Genomic DNA, 21,695 nt, shown 5'->3' with positions numbered 1-21,695 from the left:
CATTTTTGCGGTCAAATTTCCAAGTCCAGGGAAGAAAACGATTTTACACGGTTGGTTGACTGTTAAACCGCGGCGACACCGGCGAGTACCATCTGTAGTTAGGGGGCCCCCTAGTGGCGGCGGGGCCCTAAGCAGCCGCTTAGTTCGCTTATAGGGAGAGCCGGCTCTGCATATTGTTGCATTTTTGTATTATGATATTGTAACACCTTATGGACAATGAAAGTGTGCGGTAGATTTTGTGCTGCATGTAGAGTTGACAATTTTTCAACTCTCAACAATTTTTCAAAAACTGAGTAGGATTTGGCTTTATTTGTGCAGATATGCTCGTGCCCCTTCGCTGATCGGTTCACTTCTGTCAGTCACAGAGGGGATGAAGGATTTTTCTCATTCTGAAAAAGCGGCCTTCATTTGAAATCCTCACTCAGCTGAACCGAGAAGCAGAACAGGAGTGTTACGTAACGAGAGACAGGGAAGGAGAAAGAGCTTTTAACTGTGTGTAAAAGAGAGGAAGCCAGGGGTGACGTTTTGTTTGAGAGGTTTGTTGTTCGAGGCGAGTGGGGACAACAGAAACAAAAAAACTGTATCTTTTGGTATTGTCAGTGTCTCTCAATAGGTTTGTGGTTTTCCAACCAAAACCTACACAAAGTTTTCTCCTCCTTCTACTGTGGCTACAGTTTGAGCGATGATGCTTTACACTCTTAAAGGGATAGTTCACCCAAAAATGAAAATTCTGTCATAATTTACTCACCCTCATGTTGTTCCAAACCTGTATGAGTTTCTTTGTTCTGCTGAACACAAAGGAACATATATTTTAAAGAAAGTTTGTAACCAAACAGTTGTGGGCCACCATTGACTTCCGTAGTATCGGGGAAACATAATACAAAATACTTTGGTTACAAACATTCTTCAAAATATCTTCCTTTGTGTTCCAGGTCGTTTAATTAATGCATGCTATTTTAAGGGACTTCCTTTAAAAGAAGCTCCCTTTTTCTCATTGAATACCCTGTTTCATTTGGAAATGTTGCAGAATTAAAGTGTGTGTGTGTCATTCCATGTTGACTTTAATCTCTGTCTGAGTATGAGGGTCTGTGTGTGTGGGCGAGTTCACATGTGTGACAGATCATACCAACCCTTTTGAAGTTCAGACTGTACACTGGGCTTCACAGGCATTCAACATTGTTGAGATTTATTTTATTTTTTAGATTTTTTAGATTAAAACACATTGCATTAATGAAACCTAGAGGCTCCCAAACGTTTTTGTTAGTCAAATTCCTTAGATGTAAAATACCCCATGAGCATTTCAATAATTTAACAACATGTGCATATATTGTAATGTTGGTTCATGGTGAAATGCAGGAAACACTTTTGTTTTTTCCACCATTTTTCATGAGCTGAACTCAAAGATCTAAGACTTTTTCTATGTACACAAAAGGCCTATTTCTCTCAAATATTGTTCACAAATCTGTCTAAATCTGTGTTAGTGAGCACTTCTCCTTTGCCGAGATAATCCATCCACCTCACAGGTGTGGCATATCAAGATGCTGATTAGACAGTGTGATTATTGCACAGGTGTGTCTTAGGCTGGCCACAATAAAAGGCCACTCTAAAATGTGCAGTTTCTGGTCTGAAAACCAGTTAGTATCTGGCGTTTATAATTTTGTTCAGTGTATATATATTAAATACAAATATATATAAATTAAAGGACAATTAAACGGGCAAAATAAATTACATTAATGTGAGTCGTGCAGTTATTTTTTCTAAAATAGACTGATGTTATTGTAAGGAGCAGCAGCCAACATGGCAAAGGTACATATTTGCTCTCATTGACTTTTTTTTTTTTTCTCACTTGAACAATTAAGTGTCCTGATGTGCTGCCAGATTGTGACCAAACCATCTGAACGGATGATCATGAATGAAGGATGCCGTACCTGTGGTCTTTATCTAGTCTTTCAACATAAACCTGACCTCTGACCCTTCTCTCTGCTCTAGGCACGGGTGAGAGTGGCAAGAGTACGTTCATCAAACAGATGCGTATCATCCATGGCACTGGATACACAGACGAGGACAAACGTGGCTTCACCAAGCTGGTGTACCAGAACATCTTCACCTCCATGCAGGCCATGATCCGCGCCACCGAGAACCTGAAAATCGGCTACAAGTACGAGCAGAACAAGGTTAGAATCGTTGAGTATTTTCAGACCATTTTAAAGCATTTGTGGGTTAATCTGATTAAAACATCTAGGTCATGTTTCACCCCTGAATCAAGACTTTTTTTTTAAAGCCTTTTTTGCATTATACATTTCCTGCCAAATTCTTTATGCAGAATAAAATTTCTTGTTTCTTTCTTTTGATTTTGAAAATAAAAAATATTTATTTTCATATCCAGCCATTGGGGAGAAGAAACTTCAGGGTTCATGTGGTAGTATAAGGGTACGTTTACATGACAGCGTTTTTTTGTTGTTGCATTTTTCACGTACAGACGACATTGTCAAAACGATCCCGTTTGAAAATGATTAAAGGGATAGTTCACTTTGAAATTAAATTTTGGTATGTTTTAGCTTACCTCAAGGGCATCTATTCTAGTGTATATTTCTATGCACCAGTCTGCGTACACGTCACACACCAGGATGCGCGAGCGCCCTCAGATCACTTGGACGTGGCTGTGTATAAGAGTTAAAAAACGATATAAATACTGTTCGTTTTCTCTCACAAACCGCTCGTTTCGTGTCTTAGGCCATCAATGTGTACTTACGATGGGGAATTGTTTAATTTGGACGATGGGGAATTGTTTAATTTGGACGATGGGGAATTGTTTAATTTGGACGATGGGGAATTGTTTAATTTGGACTCTGTGCATGCTCTTTGAGACAGTGACCACAGACCTGCATTATATGACTGACAGACAAGAACGGTTTGACCTAAAAATATCAAAATTGAAACTACTGCGGAAAAAGACACCTACATCTTGGATGCCCTTCAGGTAAGCTAAAACATACCAAAATTTAATTTCAAAGTGAACTATCCCTTTAAAAACGCTGTATTCTGCTGCCTGGCCAGTAGTTGGCAATGTCACTTTGTAAAGAAACACTACGTGCCTATAGACTGAACACGTAATACGCATGCGCATGATGCCACCATTTACATAAATTTGTGTTTTTGTAGTTTACACAGAGACGATAACGGTATTGTTTTCATAAATGTGAAATTTGAAACCCGTTTTCAAAAGTTTGTGTTTTCAGACCCCCAAAACACCATTGTCATGTAAATGAACAGCCAAAACGCATAAAAAGTTTCTAGCTGAAAATATTTTTGTGTAAAATACACCATTTAATACAATTTGATTCAGAATATTATTTTTACATTTATTTGACTGGGGCAACATTTTAATTTCCAGAATTACTGTACTCAAATAGAGTGTTGCAATTTTCATATAATCAGCAGTTCAAATGTGAAATAATGTTAATCTACTGATTTTTTTTAATGGGTGTAAATTAACAGAAATAGGCAAAAAGGTGAAGTGTGTATTTTATGCTCCACTAGTATCACCAAATGCAATTGCAAAAAGTTTTGTGAAAATATAAAAACAGCACCTTCAACCTTTTTCATTAAAAAGATTTTAGGTTCAAATGTATATGTATGTATCAGGGTTTGTACGGGTGCTTGAAATCCTTGAAAATGCTTGAATTTTGATGTTGTGTTTTCAAGGTTTGAAAAGTGCTTACATTTTGGATAAAATGCTTGAAGTTGTAACTGTATTTCTTTCACAACAAATACCTATCTGACTGAATAATAATGGCGCAAGCCATTGAAATAAATGGGTTTCATAGCGCAGCGCATTCCGCATCCTGTCTGAAAGGGCCATTAGTGACTGAGAGTACTTGGTGTGATAATGTAATGTTAGTATTGCATGTCCGTAATGGCACGTTCATTTGTGGAATATGCAGTGAACATAGCCAAAGTTACAGCACCATAACTGTAACGTTAACTACCCGCAACTTAAAACCTGCAAACGTCAGCCCAGTGCATAACAACAATCATTGATTGCTGAACAGAAATTGTGTCAGATGGAGTGTCATACATATATGTCTTGGCAATGAAATCATTTTTTTTTTCTTTCAATTAATATAGGCTATTTATCAGGCAGGTGCCTGTGCACTGTCAGAGTCTTCTGGGTTCAAATGGAATTACAGGTTGTTATTGCACTGTCTCAGATTTTGTTCAAACCTTGTCTATATCAAGAATGTGTCCCAAAACCAAGGCCTGTAAAATATTTCTGTTCAAATCCTATGTCTTCATATTTTCAGCCCTTGAAATTACTTCAGTTTTACAGCCTGAAAATCACATTATCTGGGAAGCAATATTTGGACATTAATATAATGAAAAGTATTATTCATAGGCATTATCTACTTAGTGAAACATTTTGAAAAATAAAACTTAAATATCTGATCCTTCTGCTATTACGAAACACAATTTTGGCTGTTTATAGCATTATCTCTTTTAATGTGATAAAAACACTAAATTATAATTTTGACTATGCATTGGTATGTAATTTACGGTGGTGTAAGGTGCTGGAAAAAGCTTTAAAATGGACCTTGAAAGTGCTTGAATTTGACCTTGGAAAAGGTGTACGAACCCTGATGTATGAGGAAGTTTATTTTTTAGCTGCTGTAACTGGTCACCTTTTGCTTTTAACCACTTATTTCAACCATGAATTGGTTTTTCACCATTCATATTTTTTTGTCATTCTCTTAAAATGTGCTTTAGTGTGGCAAATAAAATAAATAAAAAACGACAAATATTCCATGTGGTCTTACTATTAATAAGACGTCATGCATAATAGAAGATCTATCTATAATAATTACAGAAACATTAGAGCATGTTTAAAATAGGTTTTTATAGGAGTATTGCACACGTCAGACTTCTGTGGCATTTCAGCCCTTGAGTAAAAGAAGTACATGCTTTTAAAAAGAGTACTTATTATTATGAAAATAATATACTTTAAAAGAATATACAGTCCTAGTCAGAATTATTGGCACCCTTGGTAAATATGGCACCCTGTGAAAATAAATCTGCAGTGTTTATCCTATTGACCTTTTATTAAAAAAAATCACAAAAATCTAACCTTTCATTGAAGTACAACGGGGGAGAAATCCCATTATGAAATAAAAAAATTTCTCTAATACACGTTGGCCACAATTAATACTTTTTGCAATCTTTTGCCAAGATAAGAGTTTTCTCCTATAATGCCGGATGAGTTTGGAGAACACCTGACAAGAGATCAGAGATCATTCCTCCATACAGAACCTCTCCAGATCCTTCAGTTTCCCAGATCCATGTTGATACACTCTCCTCTTCAGTTTTCTAAAGGGTTCAGGTCGAGGAACTGGGGGGCCATGGCAGAAGCTTTATGTGTGGTTGTTTTTTGTTTTGTTGGTATGTTGGTATTTGATAGAATCCATGTATGTGTGAAGATGTCCAGGACCTCCAGCAGAAAAACCGGCCCACAACATTAAAGATGTCTCCTCGCTAAGACAATCAAGACACACGTTCTCTTTCAGGCAATTTTGTAACATCTTCTTAATTATTGCCCTGATGGTGGAAATGGGAAATTTTCTTACAGCCACTTTCTATTTTGTGAAGCTCAACAATCTTTTGCTGCACATCAGAACAATATTCTTTGGTTTTACTCATTGTGATGGATGATTAAGGGAATTTAGCCTTTGTGTTTCCTCATATTTAAGTCATGGCCGGAAATTGCATGTTCCTAGTCACCCTGGTGTGCTGAAAATTGTAAATATAAAGGGAAATATGCGTCAGATATCTTTTACTCATTAAAATTTCTAGGGGCACCAATAATTGTAGCCAACGTGAATTAGAGAAAAACTTTTATTTCATAATGTGATTTTCCAGCGAATTCAAACGCTTTCTCACTTGATCTCCTGGCGCTGTGTAGTAACGGTGTCGCGTGATCGAACTCGTGCCGCGCTGTCTAATATTGGTCCGAGATAATAAACTCTCAGCGCAGCTCAAAGAGAAGGTTTTGTTCTGCTTTCGTTTCGTTTGCTGTTTTTCATATGCAACAGAAATGGCAGCTCTTATCAGTTGGGCAACGTGATGATGGCAGTGCGACCTCCAACAAAATTTACTTGCAAAGTAACTTTGAAGAAAAAAGGTCGCAAAATGCAAACATTTGGTCACAGTCTGGAGCCCTGCATTTCATAATTACTTCTGTTGTCTTTGAAATATGGTTAAACTGTATGGTAAAACTTCTATGTCATGTATTTAAATATATGAAGTTGCAGTTTAGTACTTTGAAAATATATTAAATTCAAATGTTATTTGAAGTAACACACTACAGTTAAAATTATCATCTACTTAACATGTGCTTTAATATTAGTCAACACATCAAAATAAGTGTGTATGACAAAAGGATTATGGATTTAAACAATGATTTAAAATGCACTTTAAAATAAATCTTTTAATTTGACATTATTACAAAGTGCACTTTTTAAAAGTTGAGAAACAGTCATGAACGTGTACATTTTAAGTACACTTAATTGGCCTTTTATTTCATTAATATTCTATAATCTTCAAGTACGTTTTAATTTTTATTTTTAAATATACTTCTAATATTTGAAGTGCACTTTCAGTACAATTAAGTGCACTTCATTTTCACATGGAATGTCAACTGCCCTATTGCATTGCTGTTGATTATCTATATTTTCTTCCATTGTTTTTGTCTTACACTTTTGATCTGTTTGGACCGCAGGCGAACGCTATGCTGGTGAAGGAGGTGGACATTGAGAAGGTGATGTCATTTGACCACCCCTACATTAATGCCATAAAGATGCTCTGGTCAGATCCAGGCATTCAAGAGGCCTACGACAGACGCCGAGAGTACCAGCTGTCAGACTCCACCAAATAGTGAGTATCATCTAGGGTTGTAGTCAAGACCACCTTTGTCGAGTCCAAGACCAGGACTAGTCGAGTCCAAGTCAAGACCGAGTCCAAAGAGGTTCGAGTCCGAGTCAAGACCGAGTCCAGGACAGGAAAAAAAAGTCTGCTAAAAAAATATAGGCTAGCCTATAGAAATTAAATCATTATGTAATAATGAAATAATGAATAATTTTTATTTTATTTAAAATAATTGACTAATTCAAAGAACAACAAAAAAATAAAAATAATTATATAGGCCTAAAGGAGCACACACATTCGTTTCGACTGTCTGATCAGCCTTACATTCTGTTCCTGTCAATCATACACGCGATGTCAACCAATTAAACTGCATGAGGGAGGGCCGAGCCAACTCACAGACACACACACACACACACACACACACACAAGAGATGCGGATAAACCGCGGATAGGGCGGATGACTTGACGAAAAATAATATTTTAATTTAATTCGGGCGGGTGGCGGCTGAAGCAATCAAATGAAAAAAGTTTGCCACTAAGCAAACCTGCAAGTTTATGAGCTGGGTTATTTTGTTTCGATATTAGCTATATTTTAAAACAGCCAGTCATTGGAGCCTACCACTCGTGGAATAGGCAAAGAAAGAAAGGTAAGAAAAAAAGTCGGAAAACTTTGCCCATTAATTAGATGTGCAAGGCAAGCAGCCTAGTTTTCGGGGTGTTATGGACTATTAAAAATGTGAATATTCACGTTGCACTAGCGGTGGACTTTCAGCGAGTTTATTTAAACATTTAATTTTTAAAGAGCCGTTTGTGAGTCATATATTTTGATATTTTGTTTTAATATCGCGGCGACATATGTGTGATTACTGGGAACATAATAAAGACACCTGAACTCGGTCGAGACCAAAACCCATATTTGGCAAGACCATTGGCCGAGACCGAGACAAGTCCGAGTCCGAATACCAGCGAGTCCGAGACCATAGAAAACCGGTCTCGAGTCCAAGACCGGACTCGAGTACTACAGCCCTAGTATCATCTCTGTATTGAATACAGTATGATTATTCATAGGGCTGTCACTTTACGTTCGAAAATCGATTGCACAATCGATCGGACCAACCAACACAAGTTTCACAAACGAAAATAGGGAATCGATTTTAACGGCCTTCTCTCAGGGCACGTCCAGCTCGTCACGATACGCTCGCAGCGAACGGCAAATTATACTTCTGCATAATGTGTCTCTTTTTAATACAAAAATGTGAATTCTGCCGGTATTCAGACAGTCTCATGCATACAGATACAGATTCAGGCTACGGTCTACAATCGCCTACGTAGGCGAAATTTGTTTGACATTTCTAATCGGAAACACAGACATGTTGAAGACTGCAGTGATGTTTTTCATTGATGTAATGGCAGTCCACTCTGCTTATTGTTGTTCGAGAATGTTGCACTCCTGTTTGTCATTGTGCACGAAACTTCACCCCAATAAATCATCAGAAATATTGCTGAATTGTGCTCAAATATTGCTGAATTGTGCTCAAATATTGCTGAATTGTGCTCAAATATTTGTGCTCAAATATTGCTGAATTGTGCTCAAATATTTGTCATTGTGCACGAAACTTCACCCCAATAAATCATCAGAAATATTGCTGAATTGTGCTCAAGCGCCCTCTTTACGTTCGTCCTAATGCCTGTTAGTTGTCCGTGGATTTGCCTATATTTGGCGTTTAAAATGGAAACGTCTTTAGACATGGAAAATCGATTCAATGAACACTTAAAGGAGAACTCCGGTCAATTTTAACATTGAGCTCATTTTTTTGTACATTTGGAGTGCTGTCAGTACAGAGAACAACGACAAAAATCGGTGTTGCCTACACCGTGTTATCCTCTTTTTAAAATTTGCACCCTGTTGACTTCAATGGGGCAAGTTTTAAACCTGCTTTTAGCCTCTTAACATCCTTGATGTGTCATTGCAAGTGCACAGGTCATGTGAGTGATTCCTTCTGAGTGAACACGGGTGAATCTGACTGCAGTAGATGTGAAAGATATGAATAAAAATTATGTTTATTCAGCCAGCGCTCATACCTGTATTTACATCCTGTTTTCGGTCGAAGTCCACAGTAGTCGATTGTCGAGTTCACGCGCATAGGTTTAGTACGTACGATCATGCGCCCGAACTCGACAATCGACTACTGTGGACTTCAACCGAAAACAGGATGTAAATACAGGTATGTGCGCTGGCTTAAATAACATCATTTTTATTCATATCTTTCACATCTACTGCAGTCAGATTCACCCGTGTTCACTCCGAAGGAATCACTCACATGACCTGTGCACTTGTAATGACACATCAAGGATGTTAAGAGGCTAAAAGCAGGTTTAAAACTTGCCCCATTGAAGTCAACAGGGTGCAAATTTTAAAAAGAGGATAACACGGTGTAGGCAACACCGATTTTTGTCCTTGTTCTCTGTACTGACAGCACTCCAAATGTACAAAAAAATTAGCTCAATGTTAAAACTGACCGGAGTTCTCCTTTAAGTCTCAAAAATCGAACAAGATTTTTTCACAAAAGTGACAGCCCTAATTATTCATAGTCATGTTTGTGTTTAAACCATGTCAAATCCCCTAACAATTAAAAAAAAAAGTCAACATACTTTCTTAACACATTCCTGGTCATATTGTAAATGATCATTGGTGCATGTTATTCCATTGAGAAATGTTTGTTCATCTGGAAATCTGTCATCATTCAGGACATAAACTCTTATGTGGGGAAATCTTTAATCACTGATGATCTTGAACTGATCACTGAATCTATGAGAATCTGTCTGATTCATCAACCGGTGATTCAGACTGATTTTGTGAGCTAAATCAACTGATTCTGTGAAAAGATTTGATTTAAAAGGTCAGTTTGAATTATACTTCCTTGCATCGCTATTGCTCATGAACTCCGATGAATGAGAATGATTTTTTAGTAAATAACTCCCACAAAGCAAAGCAATCATGTGACTTCAGAAGATTTACAATACAGCACACGAGTCACATGGACAACTTTTATGGTGTGTCCTGTTTAGAGCTTGAAAACCTGCATTCCTATTCATTGTAATTGTGTGGAAAAATGACCAATACAGTTTCGAAAGAAAAAAATTCTCCTCAGTTGTTCCGTAAAAGAAAGAAACAACCGATAGTTGAAGTAAAAATGGATTGCCATTTTTGGGTGAACTATTTCTTTAATGCTAGCCAATATCCAAGATGTTATTAAATCTGGAAAAAGAAGGGGAACAAATCAATTTGTACTTAGAAATAACATGTCTTCCAGCTTGTACAACACACACAAATCAAGTAATCTCTCAAAGAACGTGCTTCAGTGTTTCGTGGTCCTTTTTCTGAATGGGTTTGTGTCCGTGTCTCTCTGATGATCTAATTGAACAGTTTGGCGGCAGTCAGTCTTGTCCTATTTCTTTTACTGGCCCAATAAAATAAGGAGGCAGTGCATATTTCACCACATTAATACACACAAATGTATGAAGCTTGGAGTCGTTGGCATCATGTGAATCACACCCCCTGCTGGTTTGTTGGGGTAATACAGGTCACATCAGTACAGTAGAACTATGTGGTATTTACACAAAACTAGAAACATACTCGTTTATATAATATTTCAATACGTTTCTGATCTTGTTCTGAGTCGTCAACCGTGACAAACTACAGCGTTTTACTAAATATTTTGCTTCAAAATGCAAAGGAATCAAAATTAATCAGTGGATCTTTTTTTTTAATGAACCAGTTCACACAAATGAATCAGACCTGTTCTACGAAAGCATGTTTGATCATTGATTTGATAGTTTCAATAGTTTATTTCTTCAGTTCTGTTGATATCATCTTTAATAGTTCAATTACAGACCCTTTCCAAAAAATTAGAATATCATGGAAAAGTTTATTTATTCCCATAATTCCATTCAAAACGTTAAACTTCCATAGATTATAGATTCAGGGCCCACAACTTAAACGATTTCAAGTATTTAGTTGTACATATTAATTTGGGCTTCCAGCTCATAAAACCCACGAAAACAGGATTTCAAAAAATTAGAATATTACATGAAATCACACAGTAATTACACAGTGATACCATGGTCATTGAACCAGGTTTTGGTTCTTTTGGCAGTGTGGGCAGGTGCAAATCCTGCTGGAGAATGAGGGAAGCATGAAGTGCTCTGAAAATGTCCTGGTAGACGGCTGCGTTGACTCTGGATTTAATAAAGCACAGTGGACCAAAGTCCTCTTTTCTGATGAGAGCAAATTTTGCATCTCATTTGGAAACCAAGGTCCCAGAGTCTGGAGGAAGAATGGAGAGGCACACAATCCAAGATGCTTGAAGTCCAGTGTGAAGTTTCCACAGTCTGTGTTGGTTTGGGGAGCCATGTCATCGGCTGGTGTTGGTCCACTGTGCTGTCCACTCAACGCAGCCGTCCACCAGGACATTTCCAGAGCACTTCATGCTTCCTTCAGCAGACAAGCTTTATGGAGATGCTGACTTCATTTTCCAGCAGGATTTGCACCTGTCCACACTGCCAAAAGAACCAAAACCTGGTTCAATGACCATGGTATCACTGTGTAATTACTGTGTGAGTTCATGTAATATTCTAATTTTTTGAAATCCTGTTTTCGTGGGTTTTATGAGCTGGAAGCCCAAATTATGTACAAATAAACAACTAAATACTTGAAATCGTTTAAGTTGTGGGCCCTGAATCTATAATCTATGGAAGTTTAACGTTTTGAATGGAATTATGGAAATAAATAAACTTTTCCATGATATTCTAATTTTTTGGAAAGGGCCTGTATTTTTCAAAACAAGTACATTGTAGTTTAATTGGTAAAACGGGATGCAGATGGCTACATCTCATTTGGCAAGGCAAGGCAAGTTTATTTATATAGCACATTTCATACACTATGGCAATTCAAAATGCTTTACATAGAAAGGAATTAAAATATCACACTATGGCAATTCAAAGTGCTTTGCATAGAAAATAAGCACAAAATAAAAGCAAGGGAAATTAAAACAGTTATAAAAGGAATTAAAAGAGATACATTTACATTCTGATATTTTGATAGTGATTGATATTCAAAATAGTAAGCAAGCGCTGCTTTGTTTTACGGTTTGTTTCTGCAGTTCTAGTTTCGGTTTCCCTTTTTGAATGACGAAAATAGACTATTGATGCCTGCCGATATAAACAGATGTTTACTGCGCAGAACACACATGCTAGTTGACAGTCGCCTTTAGTCCTTTCGGTGTGTTCAAGCGCAGCTTTTTGTCCGAGACGCAGCCAACAAGAGGCGACAACACAGTCAACTTTTATCGTCTCTAGTTCTTTGATGTCGGCTCGGTGTGTTCTGGGCTTTATGCGATTTAAAGAGTAAAGTGCTACATATTATCAAGGCTGAGAATAGACCACAACGCTGCAGACAATGGCGACAGCCTTTAAGTCGAGCCAAGTCAATTCATCTTCATTTATATAGCGCTTTTAACTATATAGATTGTTCCAAAGGGGCTATACAGTGATAATAGGAAATTAAAGTAACAGAGATTGTTTAGGCTTTACAGCAGCTCTAGAATAAAGTTACTGTCCAGCTAAAGTTAGTTTTGATTGATTCACTTCCGTCGCAACGATCATTAGTTGTTAACTTAGGGGCCGCTAACACGACGACGTTCTAACAGAAAACTCTTAAGTTCTCTCTACGCAAATTTTAAAAACGCAAACCTGTGAGAACGCCGATGGTGTGCACATGCGTATTATGAGTTCAGTCTATAGACCTTATGTAGCCCCGCCCCTTTTCAGCGCTGCGCTCATTGTCTTTTGACTTCCGGTCTGTATTTTCACAGCGATTCTGCGTGTTTATTAATAAACGGCTCGTTTTAAAATCTTCCCGGTCGACTGACATTTGTTAAGTCATCTGCTTTAAACATCACAGTCCTCATGATAACTTTCGTTAACTTTACATTAAGTAAATCCACTTCAAAAGCTAATTACTCCTGGACAGCAATGCCATAGAAATATACAGAGCGACCGCAAAAACGGAAGTTAAAAGACGATATTCAAAAGATGGCGGCGCCCTCGTTTCTCTGGCGCATAAGGTCTATAGGTATGTGTGTTTGAATATATATGTGCTTAGGCATGTAGTACTTCCCTACAAACCAACCCTCAACAAACTACTTGTCTAGCCTTAAAATGTATAATACAGAATTTTTTATCACTTCCGCGTAGCCACGCGAACCGGAATTATCCCGACAACGCTTAGTCTGTAGAGTGGTAAAGGGATCCTCCATAGGGAGAGACTAGTTGACACTTCAGGACTGCGTTCTCGTCGTGTCCAGGCGCAGGTCCTTCATCAGATCTGGATACGGCCTGGATCCGGCGGACTGCGGTAAACATCGGGATAAACAGAGAGACTAATATTAGCATAGATGCCATTCTTCTTATGATGTAACAAGTACATCAGGATTTATGGGAAGTGTTCCCGGTTCCCGCTGACCTAATCTATGCAGCCTAACATTGAATTATAGAAGTTTATAATGTGTTATGTGTATGCCAGGTTAAAGAGATGTGTCCTTAGTCTAGATTTGAACTGACAGAGTGTGTCTTCTTCCCGGACAATTTTAGAAAGACTGTTCCAAAGTTTTGGTGCTAAATAGGAAAAGGATCCACCGCCAGCAGTCGATTTTGATATTGATTATCAACTGGCCGGAATTTTGAGATCGCAATAGACTTTAACATTAGCTTTCTGTATTTACATTTACATTTAGTCATTTAGTAGACGCTTTTGTCCAAAGCGACTTACAAATTCGGACTAAATTAAGCGAGTCATCGTGAAGAGGCAAAAAACAACGCAAGAAGTGCTCAAAATGCGAAGTTCAGGCATTGTTCAGAGTAGCATAAGCCCGATAAGCAAGGATTTAAAGGAAAAGGAAAGATTTTGTTTATCGCTGTATGTTTATGTCTTATCGCTGTTTTCCATGTCCGTGGAGTAAGTATATGTATACTGTGTGTTTACACAGCTTTTTAAAAATGTCGGGTGCCGTTGTTTTGTATTGCATGCGTTCGGCCAATCAATGTACACTTGCGTCACTGGTAGTTCCTATAGCGCTGGTTTAGAAGTCAGAGCTAATTTAGTTCCCCATAAACTAAAATCATTCCCAATTCCCGTGGAGCAAACACACACAAAAATCAGGTACATCCGCCAATAGTTATAGAAACTATGAAAATGTTCCTCTGGAGCGAATAGTGTTTTTATTCTCTTCATTCTTCATTCAAATCAAATAAGTCAATAAAGAGATCTCTATTCGTCAGGAATATTAGACAAATAAAAGAACCTTAGTTTGACCACACACACACACACACAAAAAAAACATTTGTCTTCCTTATTTAGCCGTCGTGTTCTTTAGGTTGTCTCACAAGACACCATAATAAGCATCCTCTGAGATCTGCTGACTGGGACGTCTGGAAACATCCTTTACCAAACCACCCGCTTGTGATATAAAGGGGTTAATGATGTTTTTATCTCTCTCCTTCTCTTTCTGTAGCTATCTAACTGATCTGGATCGTATCTCCGAGTCCTCCTACCTTCCCACCCAGCAGGATGTTCTGAGGGTTCGAATCCCGACCACAGGGATTATTGAATACCCCTTCGACCTTCAAAGCATCATTTTCAGGTAGAGGAAACAGGGCAATTATTAATCAGCTTTCATTTTGAAATTTAGGAAATGATTTTTTTTGTCCCACTGAATGTAGGTTAGCATCGAGAATACATCCACCGCTGGAGAGTTATTAATATTTTCTTGAGCTGAAGACGACTTTCTAGTGTGTGACCTACAAAGATCCAGTCACACCCCACATCAGTTAAAGTTGTCTTGGTTGTATTTTTCAATTGATTTGTTTGTCTTTATTGAGAAACAATCAAAACCCATGAAACAATTTCCAGTTTTCTCTTGAGAGAGACACACTGTCGTCGGCTGAAGCTCAAATTTAAATGAGTACTATAAAGTTAGTTTTATGTTTTTAAAGGAAGTCTTTTATGCTCACCAAGCATGCATTTAGTTGGTCAAAAATACAGTAATATTGTGAAATAATATTTCAAATGAAAATAACTGTTTTCTATTTGAATATATTGTAAAATGTAATTTATTCCTGTGATACAAAGCTGATTTTCAGCATCATTACTCCAGTCTTCAGTGTCACATGATCCTTCAGAAATCACTCTAATATGATGATTTGATGCTCAAGAAACATTTCTGATTATTATCAATGTTGCAAACAGTTGTGCTGCTCAATATTTTTGTGGAAACCGTGATACATTTTTTTTTCCAGGTTTATTAGATGAATAGAAAGTTCAAAAGAACAGCATTTATATCTTTTGGAACATTATAAATGTCTCCAGTGTCACTTTTGATCAATTTAATGCATCCTTGCTGAATTAAAGTATTAATTTCTTTAATAATAAAAAACAAACATTTGATCGGTAGTGCATGCAGGGGCGTAGCAACGCTTCGCTTTTGAAAGATGACCATTATATTTTAAAGAGGTTTATTTTGCATGGCCGCAGTGTGTGTTGCCAGTTAAAAGGACTCTGCCATCCGGTCGCTGTGGTTAAACGAATGCACAAGTGGTCAATTGTAATCCAACCATGATTAGCACTTAACAACTTCCGCAAATCTAATTTCTAGACAACATCTGAAACTTTGTATTGTAGACTTCTCATGTTATTTCCTCCTTAGGATGAATCACTTAGTTGTTGTCCTCATTTGTACATCTCTTTGGATAAAAGCATCTGCTAAATGAATAATAGGAATGTAAATTAGTGAGGGCTAACATCATATAATGTAATTAATATTCATGACCCAAGGGTGTGGCCTATGTAGACAAAAGCTAGCTAAATAAAACTACAGTTTAAACCAAAATGAGTGTTTTCAAAAGAATGTGAACCAAAATTTGAACAAGAAAAATTTTTTTTTTTCTGAATTACAGTAACTTTCATTGATCATAGTTTTTGCAACAGCGTTTTAGGCCTAATTAATTGAACTTTCATGACAAAATTGCTATAAGTTTTATGGAAAGTTTTCGTATCTAGTTCACCCACACATTTAAAATCTGTCATGCTTATGAAAGACGCTGATGAGATTCACAGCGTGTTTTTGAATCGTTCCTATGTACGTGATATGAAAATTCATCAAAACACACACCAGATTATTTCTGCCCTCTTTGCCATATTGACTCCATAAATGATTACCATCGGCTCTGTGGTTGTTAATCTCTGTAAAACTGTCTTAAACCCACACGCACCTCATGTCGAGCTTCCCGGAAGAGAAAAAAAACGAGTGCGCACGGCCATCTCTCTATCTTTTCACATCTCTCTCTCTCTCTGTCTGTCCTCCTGCCAAAGTTCGCTAAGTGCGGAGTGAATGTGGAGACTCGTCCTACATTAAAGAGCGTGTGTATGTTCAGAAGTAGGTCACCGAGCCCCTGGCTGAAGGAAATGAGGACGCTTCTATCTGAAGGAGCTTTATTTTGGGCAGCCAATCCTAGAGGGCTTCATTTATCAAAGGCCCCTCTGTGAACTGCTGGCTCAGGACTGGAGCTCTGACTCCACTAGGGGGCGCCGCGTGAACCCCGAAATCAGTGCTGGCTTCACACATTTACCATGTTACTGAAATCTAGGGCTATGGGTATGTTCGGAATAGCAGGCTAGCATACTACTTTTATTGTTTGTGCATTATGCATATGCACAATGTTTATCTTTATTGACTAATTAGGCGATTGGACTCAAATGTTCACATGTTGCTGGATTTAACATGCAACATAATAAGGGTCAAGTGACAACAATGTAGCATACTACAGTTTGACTTTCTTTAAATAGTAGCTATACAGTATATATTGCATGGTATGCATAAGGTATTTTGTTATGTGTTTTGTTGCTGCATGCATACTGCATACTCCATACTCCAATGTATCCAGTACAATATATGCACACATATGCTGTATACTGCCTACTATTTTTTAAAGAGTATGTAAAACTGAAAAGTGTGCATTATGCAGTGATAAACAACAGTACTATGCTTTTACTATGTAAAAATATTTTTATTTGCAAGATGATCCTTGGACTTGCTGGATTTAACATTCAACAAAATAAGGGTCAAGTGACAACAATGTAGCATACTACAGTTTGACTTCCTTGTTCAAATTATTATTATTTTTTTTTTAAATAGTGCTAGTAAACTATATATTACATGGAATGCATAAGGTATTTTGTTGTTTTGCATGCATACTACATACTACAATATATGCAGTATATGCGTGAATATACTATATATACTAATATATAATATAACTAAGTAACTAATATACTATATACTGGCTACAATTTTTTTTAAAGAGTATGTAAAACTGAAAAATGTGCATTATGCAGTGATAAACCAACAGTTCTATGCTATGTTGTAGATTCAGTACATCCAGCTGTCATTTCAGCAACAAAATATACTTAATCTTGCTTTTTAAATCCGAAATGTATTCATTTGTAAATAATAAAAATAAGTCAAGGAGGAGATAAAGGAGTTAAGATGTCGCTGTCGGTGAATTCGGCACACTTGAAACTGTAAATTCAAGTTGAGCGCATTGCATTTTGGGATACATATGCAGCGTGTTCTGGTTGTGTGCTGTGCATTTTAGCATGCTGACAAGGTCCTTCCATGCATACAGAATATTTGCATACTGTGCACAGTATAGTCATGAATTATTGATGCATGTAATGTCTTTAACCAATCAATAATGCAAACGCTCGCTCTCTTTGTTTCTCAGGATGGTTGATGTAGGGGGTCAGAGGTCAGAGCGCAGGAAGTGGATCCACTGTTTTGAGAATGTGACATCCATCATGTTCCTGGTGGCTCTGAGCGAGTACGATCAGGTTCTGGTAGAATCGGACAATGAGGTGAGCAGCTTTATTTGACTATAGACGTGTTTACCATTACCTGTGGTTGTGTGTGTGTGTGTGTGTGTGGGTGGGTGTTTTTTTCACTGTGCATTTTGACATATATTATGATCCATTCTTTGTGTCTGTGTTCAGAATCGTATGGAGGAGAGCAAGGCTCTGTTCAGGACGATAATCACATATCCATGGTTCCAAAACTCCTCTGTCATCCTCTTCCTCAACAAGAAGGACCTGCTGGAGGAGAAGATCTCTTACTCACACCTGGTCGACTATTTCCCAGAGTTTGATGGTACGTCTTCCCGTCGTACAGTGTTTTTCACGTAGACTGGTTTAATGCAGACAGTACCAAAGCATGCATGTGTTTTAGTAGCTGATGATATTATTAGCTTTTCGTTGACATGTTTGAAGGCGTGTAGAGCGTAACAGCAGTACAAATGCTATTCAAAATCTCAGAATTAATTAATTAACCTTTCAAAACAGATCTGCCATGAGTTCTTAGAGTTAATTGACAGAATAAAGCAGTGTAATTTCAACTTTTTTAAGAAAATTGTTCTTAATAGCCAGATATTGGATGAAATACTACACTACTTATAACCTTGCAAAATTGCTAATCACAGAAATCATTTTTATGTGGGTAAACATCAGGACATTTCAGATTTCCAGGCATAAAAATAATCATGTAAATCTTAAAAGGTCATGGAAATTTCTATTGTCAGCACATTATCTAAACTATACAGAGAGTTTTTAAATAAATTAATACTTTCATTCAGCAAGGACACATTGAATTGATCAAAAGTGACATTAAAACATTTATAATGTTATAAAACAACGTATTTAAAATAAAAAGCTGTTTTTTTATTACTTTTTTCATCAAAGAATCCTGAAACACATTTTCCATGAAAATATTAAGCAGGATTGAGTACTGTAATGTAAAAAAAATCAATGACTGTATATCTGAATCTATACTTGCCCCAAAACAGAATGTATTCCCCTTGTTCTATTGTTGTTGTTTTTCCTCTTTTTTCCTGTTCTCCATAATGCTATAGAAGACATTTTCTTGAAAAATCATCAATAAAAATAATGTAAAAAACAAAACAAGAAGCAGCAACTGTTTTCAACATTGTCATTAATATTAATAAATGTTTCTTGAGCTGCAAATCATCGTATTAGAATTGTTTCAGAAGGATCATGTGACACTGAAAACTGGAGTAATTCAGCTTTGAAACAAGTAAATTCATGTAGAAAACATTTTAAATTCTAATAATATTTCACAATACTATTATTTTTCGATCAAATAAATGCAGCCTTAGTGAGCAAAAAAGACTTTCAAAAACATGAAAAAGTCGTACTGGCCCCAAACTTTTGTATCTTCAGCAAGAAATGACTGTGAATGATATCTCTAGTCTACAAAGTTGTTTTTTACATCCATTTTCAGTATCACAAATGATGGAAAAAGCATGGGAATTCACTGATCAGTTAGCTTTTGCACTCTATAAATACTGTTTTGCTCCAAAACAAGCATTATAACGTATTTTTAATCATTCATCTTGTTGCCAGTTGGTTTGGATCAAGGTGAAGAACTCTTAATTGTGGGGTAAATAAACTCCTCCAGGTCTCCTGAAGTCTTTAACTCCATGTCCACATTGTTTTGTAGGGCCCCAGAGGGACGCCCAGGCCGCACGGGAGTTCATCCTGAAGATGTTCGTGGATCTGAACCCCGACAGCGACAAGATCATCTACTCGCATTTCACCTGCGCCACCGACACGGAGAACATCCGCTTTGTGTTCGCGGCGGTGAAAGACACCATCCTGCAGCTAAACCTGAAGGAGTACAACCTGGTGTGAGACGTGGCGTGTCCGACACCGCTCTCACGAATCAGCATAGAACAGGCACCCACAGAGCGTGCACACACCTACGTCCACAACACACACACACTCACACATACACACACAGGCATCATGTACACCTTCAAAACACACCGTTCTTTTCATTTCTCTTTCCCAGCTTCCAGAGTTGTTCTCTTTCTGTCCAGCGGAATCGTAACGGACGTGTCCTGCTCATCGTTTTTTTTTTTTATTTGTTTGCCAAAGTCTGTCCTCTCAGCCCCGGCAGCTCTCGTCAAAGGCCTCTTTCCCTTTTATCAAATTTGACCACCGAAACGTGGCTTGGATTTGACAAAGGGCGTTAGACTCCGACTCGCCGTGCGTATTTCAAGGAAATGTTGGATTGGCGGAGCTACGATGAGAATGATCTGTGATGCGCTGGCCTGAAAAACTGGATGTGACGTTCCTTCCTCTTCCTGTACTATCACTCGCTCCAATCACGTCATCTGCTCCGAGTGTTTCTCGGGAATTCTGCCTGGATGAATGGAAAAATGTGGTGTTCACAGCCCTGCAAAAAGACAAATGACTAAAAAAAAAATAATAATAACATATTTACATACTTGTACATGGACACAAGGACTAGTGCTGTGGTGCCAGAAGTTCCGAAACGGATCCATTGGATCCTTCTAGAATTCTGAGGATTCCGGCGGATTCTAGAAATCCAGCGGGTTCCACTGATGGTGTGGAGAACCTTTTCACTCGCAGAGATGATTCTCTCGACGAGGCTAGTCTTCAACTCGCATCGATGAATGTAAACTTCATGTGAGAGCATCGCAAATGCAAAAAAAAAAATCAACAAAAAATCAGAAAAAAAATGATAATGAACGAAAATAGTGTAAGAATGCCTATATAAGCAAAAAGCACGTGAGGGAGAGATGAAAATAAATAAATCTGTGTATATTGCTGAGATGATCATTTTAAAAACGTTTTAATGATAAGTAACTATAGCTTCTTCTACTGCAACAGAATATAAAGTAAATTATAAGAGCAGTCGAATTAATGATGGGTAAGAGACAGCGTTAAGGATTTTTAAATGTGCGCGAAACAGGATTATACACATACGATAGGTATTGTTCTGCAGATTTCCACATTTAGAGTTGAAAATTATTGCATTGCTTCCTTCCCCCATGGTTGTTATCTTTTATCTTTCTTCCCGGTTTCGTTTTAACTTCGCGATCTAATAAATTAGTGCGCGGTTATCTTTTTGTTTTTTTTGTTTTTTTTTCGCTCATGAACAGATACTTTATCAATTCAGAATCCGGGCCGTAGACTCGCGGGTATAGTCGTCATCCAGCGGCCCAGATGCACACAATCCATTATTTGTTTATGCAGTTTTTGTTTTTTTTATTGTCATAACATACATTTTTTCGCTCAACAATTTCAAGAATTTCTGAACGAAATTCCGGTGGGAACGTGGGAGGACGAGGGTGGGGGGGACAGGAAAGCATTTATGCGCTGATCTTAATTGATTGTGTATATTTATATTTGTAAATACGTATACACATTATTGCTTATGTACAAAACGTCTGTGGTACACTATCTTTGGCAAAAAAAAGAGAAAAAAAATCACTTTTTCGTAATTGTATATGGTTCTGTTGGTTTTCTTATGAATTACAATATTATTGATACTGTGATTCTTCGTTTTAATTTTAGATTTTTCTTTTTTTGGTCACTATGAATACGTCAAATGATATACACATAGCTGGTAACGTGTGGAGGACGAATGTGGTTTTAAAAATCAACGCGCACGGTTATGATGAGCAATAGTCTGAGAAAACCTAGAGCGTTTGGAAACATCAGAGAGGCATAGCGAAACGGCCTTCTCTGCGGTGTGAATGTTATATGAGATATATGAAAAATAAAAAATATGATTTTTAAGCAAAAGAAAAGATTAATTAAATAAAGAACATTTTATTTATATAATTTA

General features: G+C 37.4%; 1 protein-coding gene across 1 annotated transcript in view; it reads left to right on the top strand.

Annotated features, from left to right (window-relative positions):
• gna11b (guanine nucleotide binding protein (G protein), alpha 11b (Gq class)) overlaps positions 1 to 21,315 on the top strand; it is a 55,568-nt gene extending 34,253 nt beyond the window's left edge. Inside the window, exons 2-7 of the mRNA XM_079876844.1 lie at positions 1,990 to 2,174; positions 6,770 to 6,924; positions 14,487 to 14,615; positions 17,755 to 17,884; positions 18,020 to 18,173; positions 19,539 to 21,315. Coding sequence (XP_079732970.1) covers positions 1,990 to 2,174; positions 6,770 to 6,924; positions 14,487 to 14,615; positions 17,755 to 17,884; positions 18,020 to 18,173; positions 19,539 to 19,729 — 944 coding nt within the window. The 3' untranslated portion in view covers positions 19,730 to 21,315. The remainder of the gene's footprint in view (positions 1 to 1,989; positions 2,175 to 6,769; positions 6,925 to 14,486; positions 14,616 to 17,754; positions 17,885 to 18,019; positions 18,174 to 19,538) is intronic.
• The last annotated feature ends 380 nt before the right edge of the window (positions 21,316 to 21,695 follow it).

Source organism: Squalius cephalus (assembly GCF_949319135.1).
Source record: "Squalius cephalus genome assembly, chromosome: 7".
Classification (NCBI taxonomy): Eukaryota; Metazoa; Chordata; class Actinopteri; order Cypriniformes; family Leuciscidae; genus Squalius; species Squalius cephalus.
The sequence above is the reverse complement of the archived record's forward strand: the minus strand, read 5'-3'. Positions and strand labels throughout refer to the sequence as shown.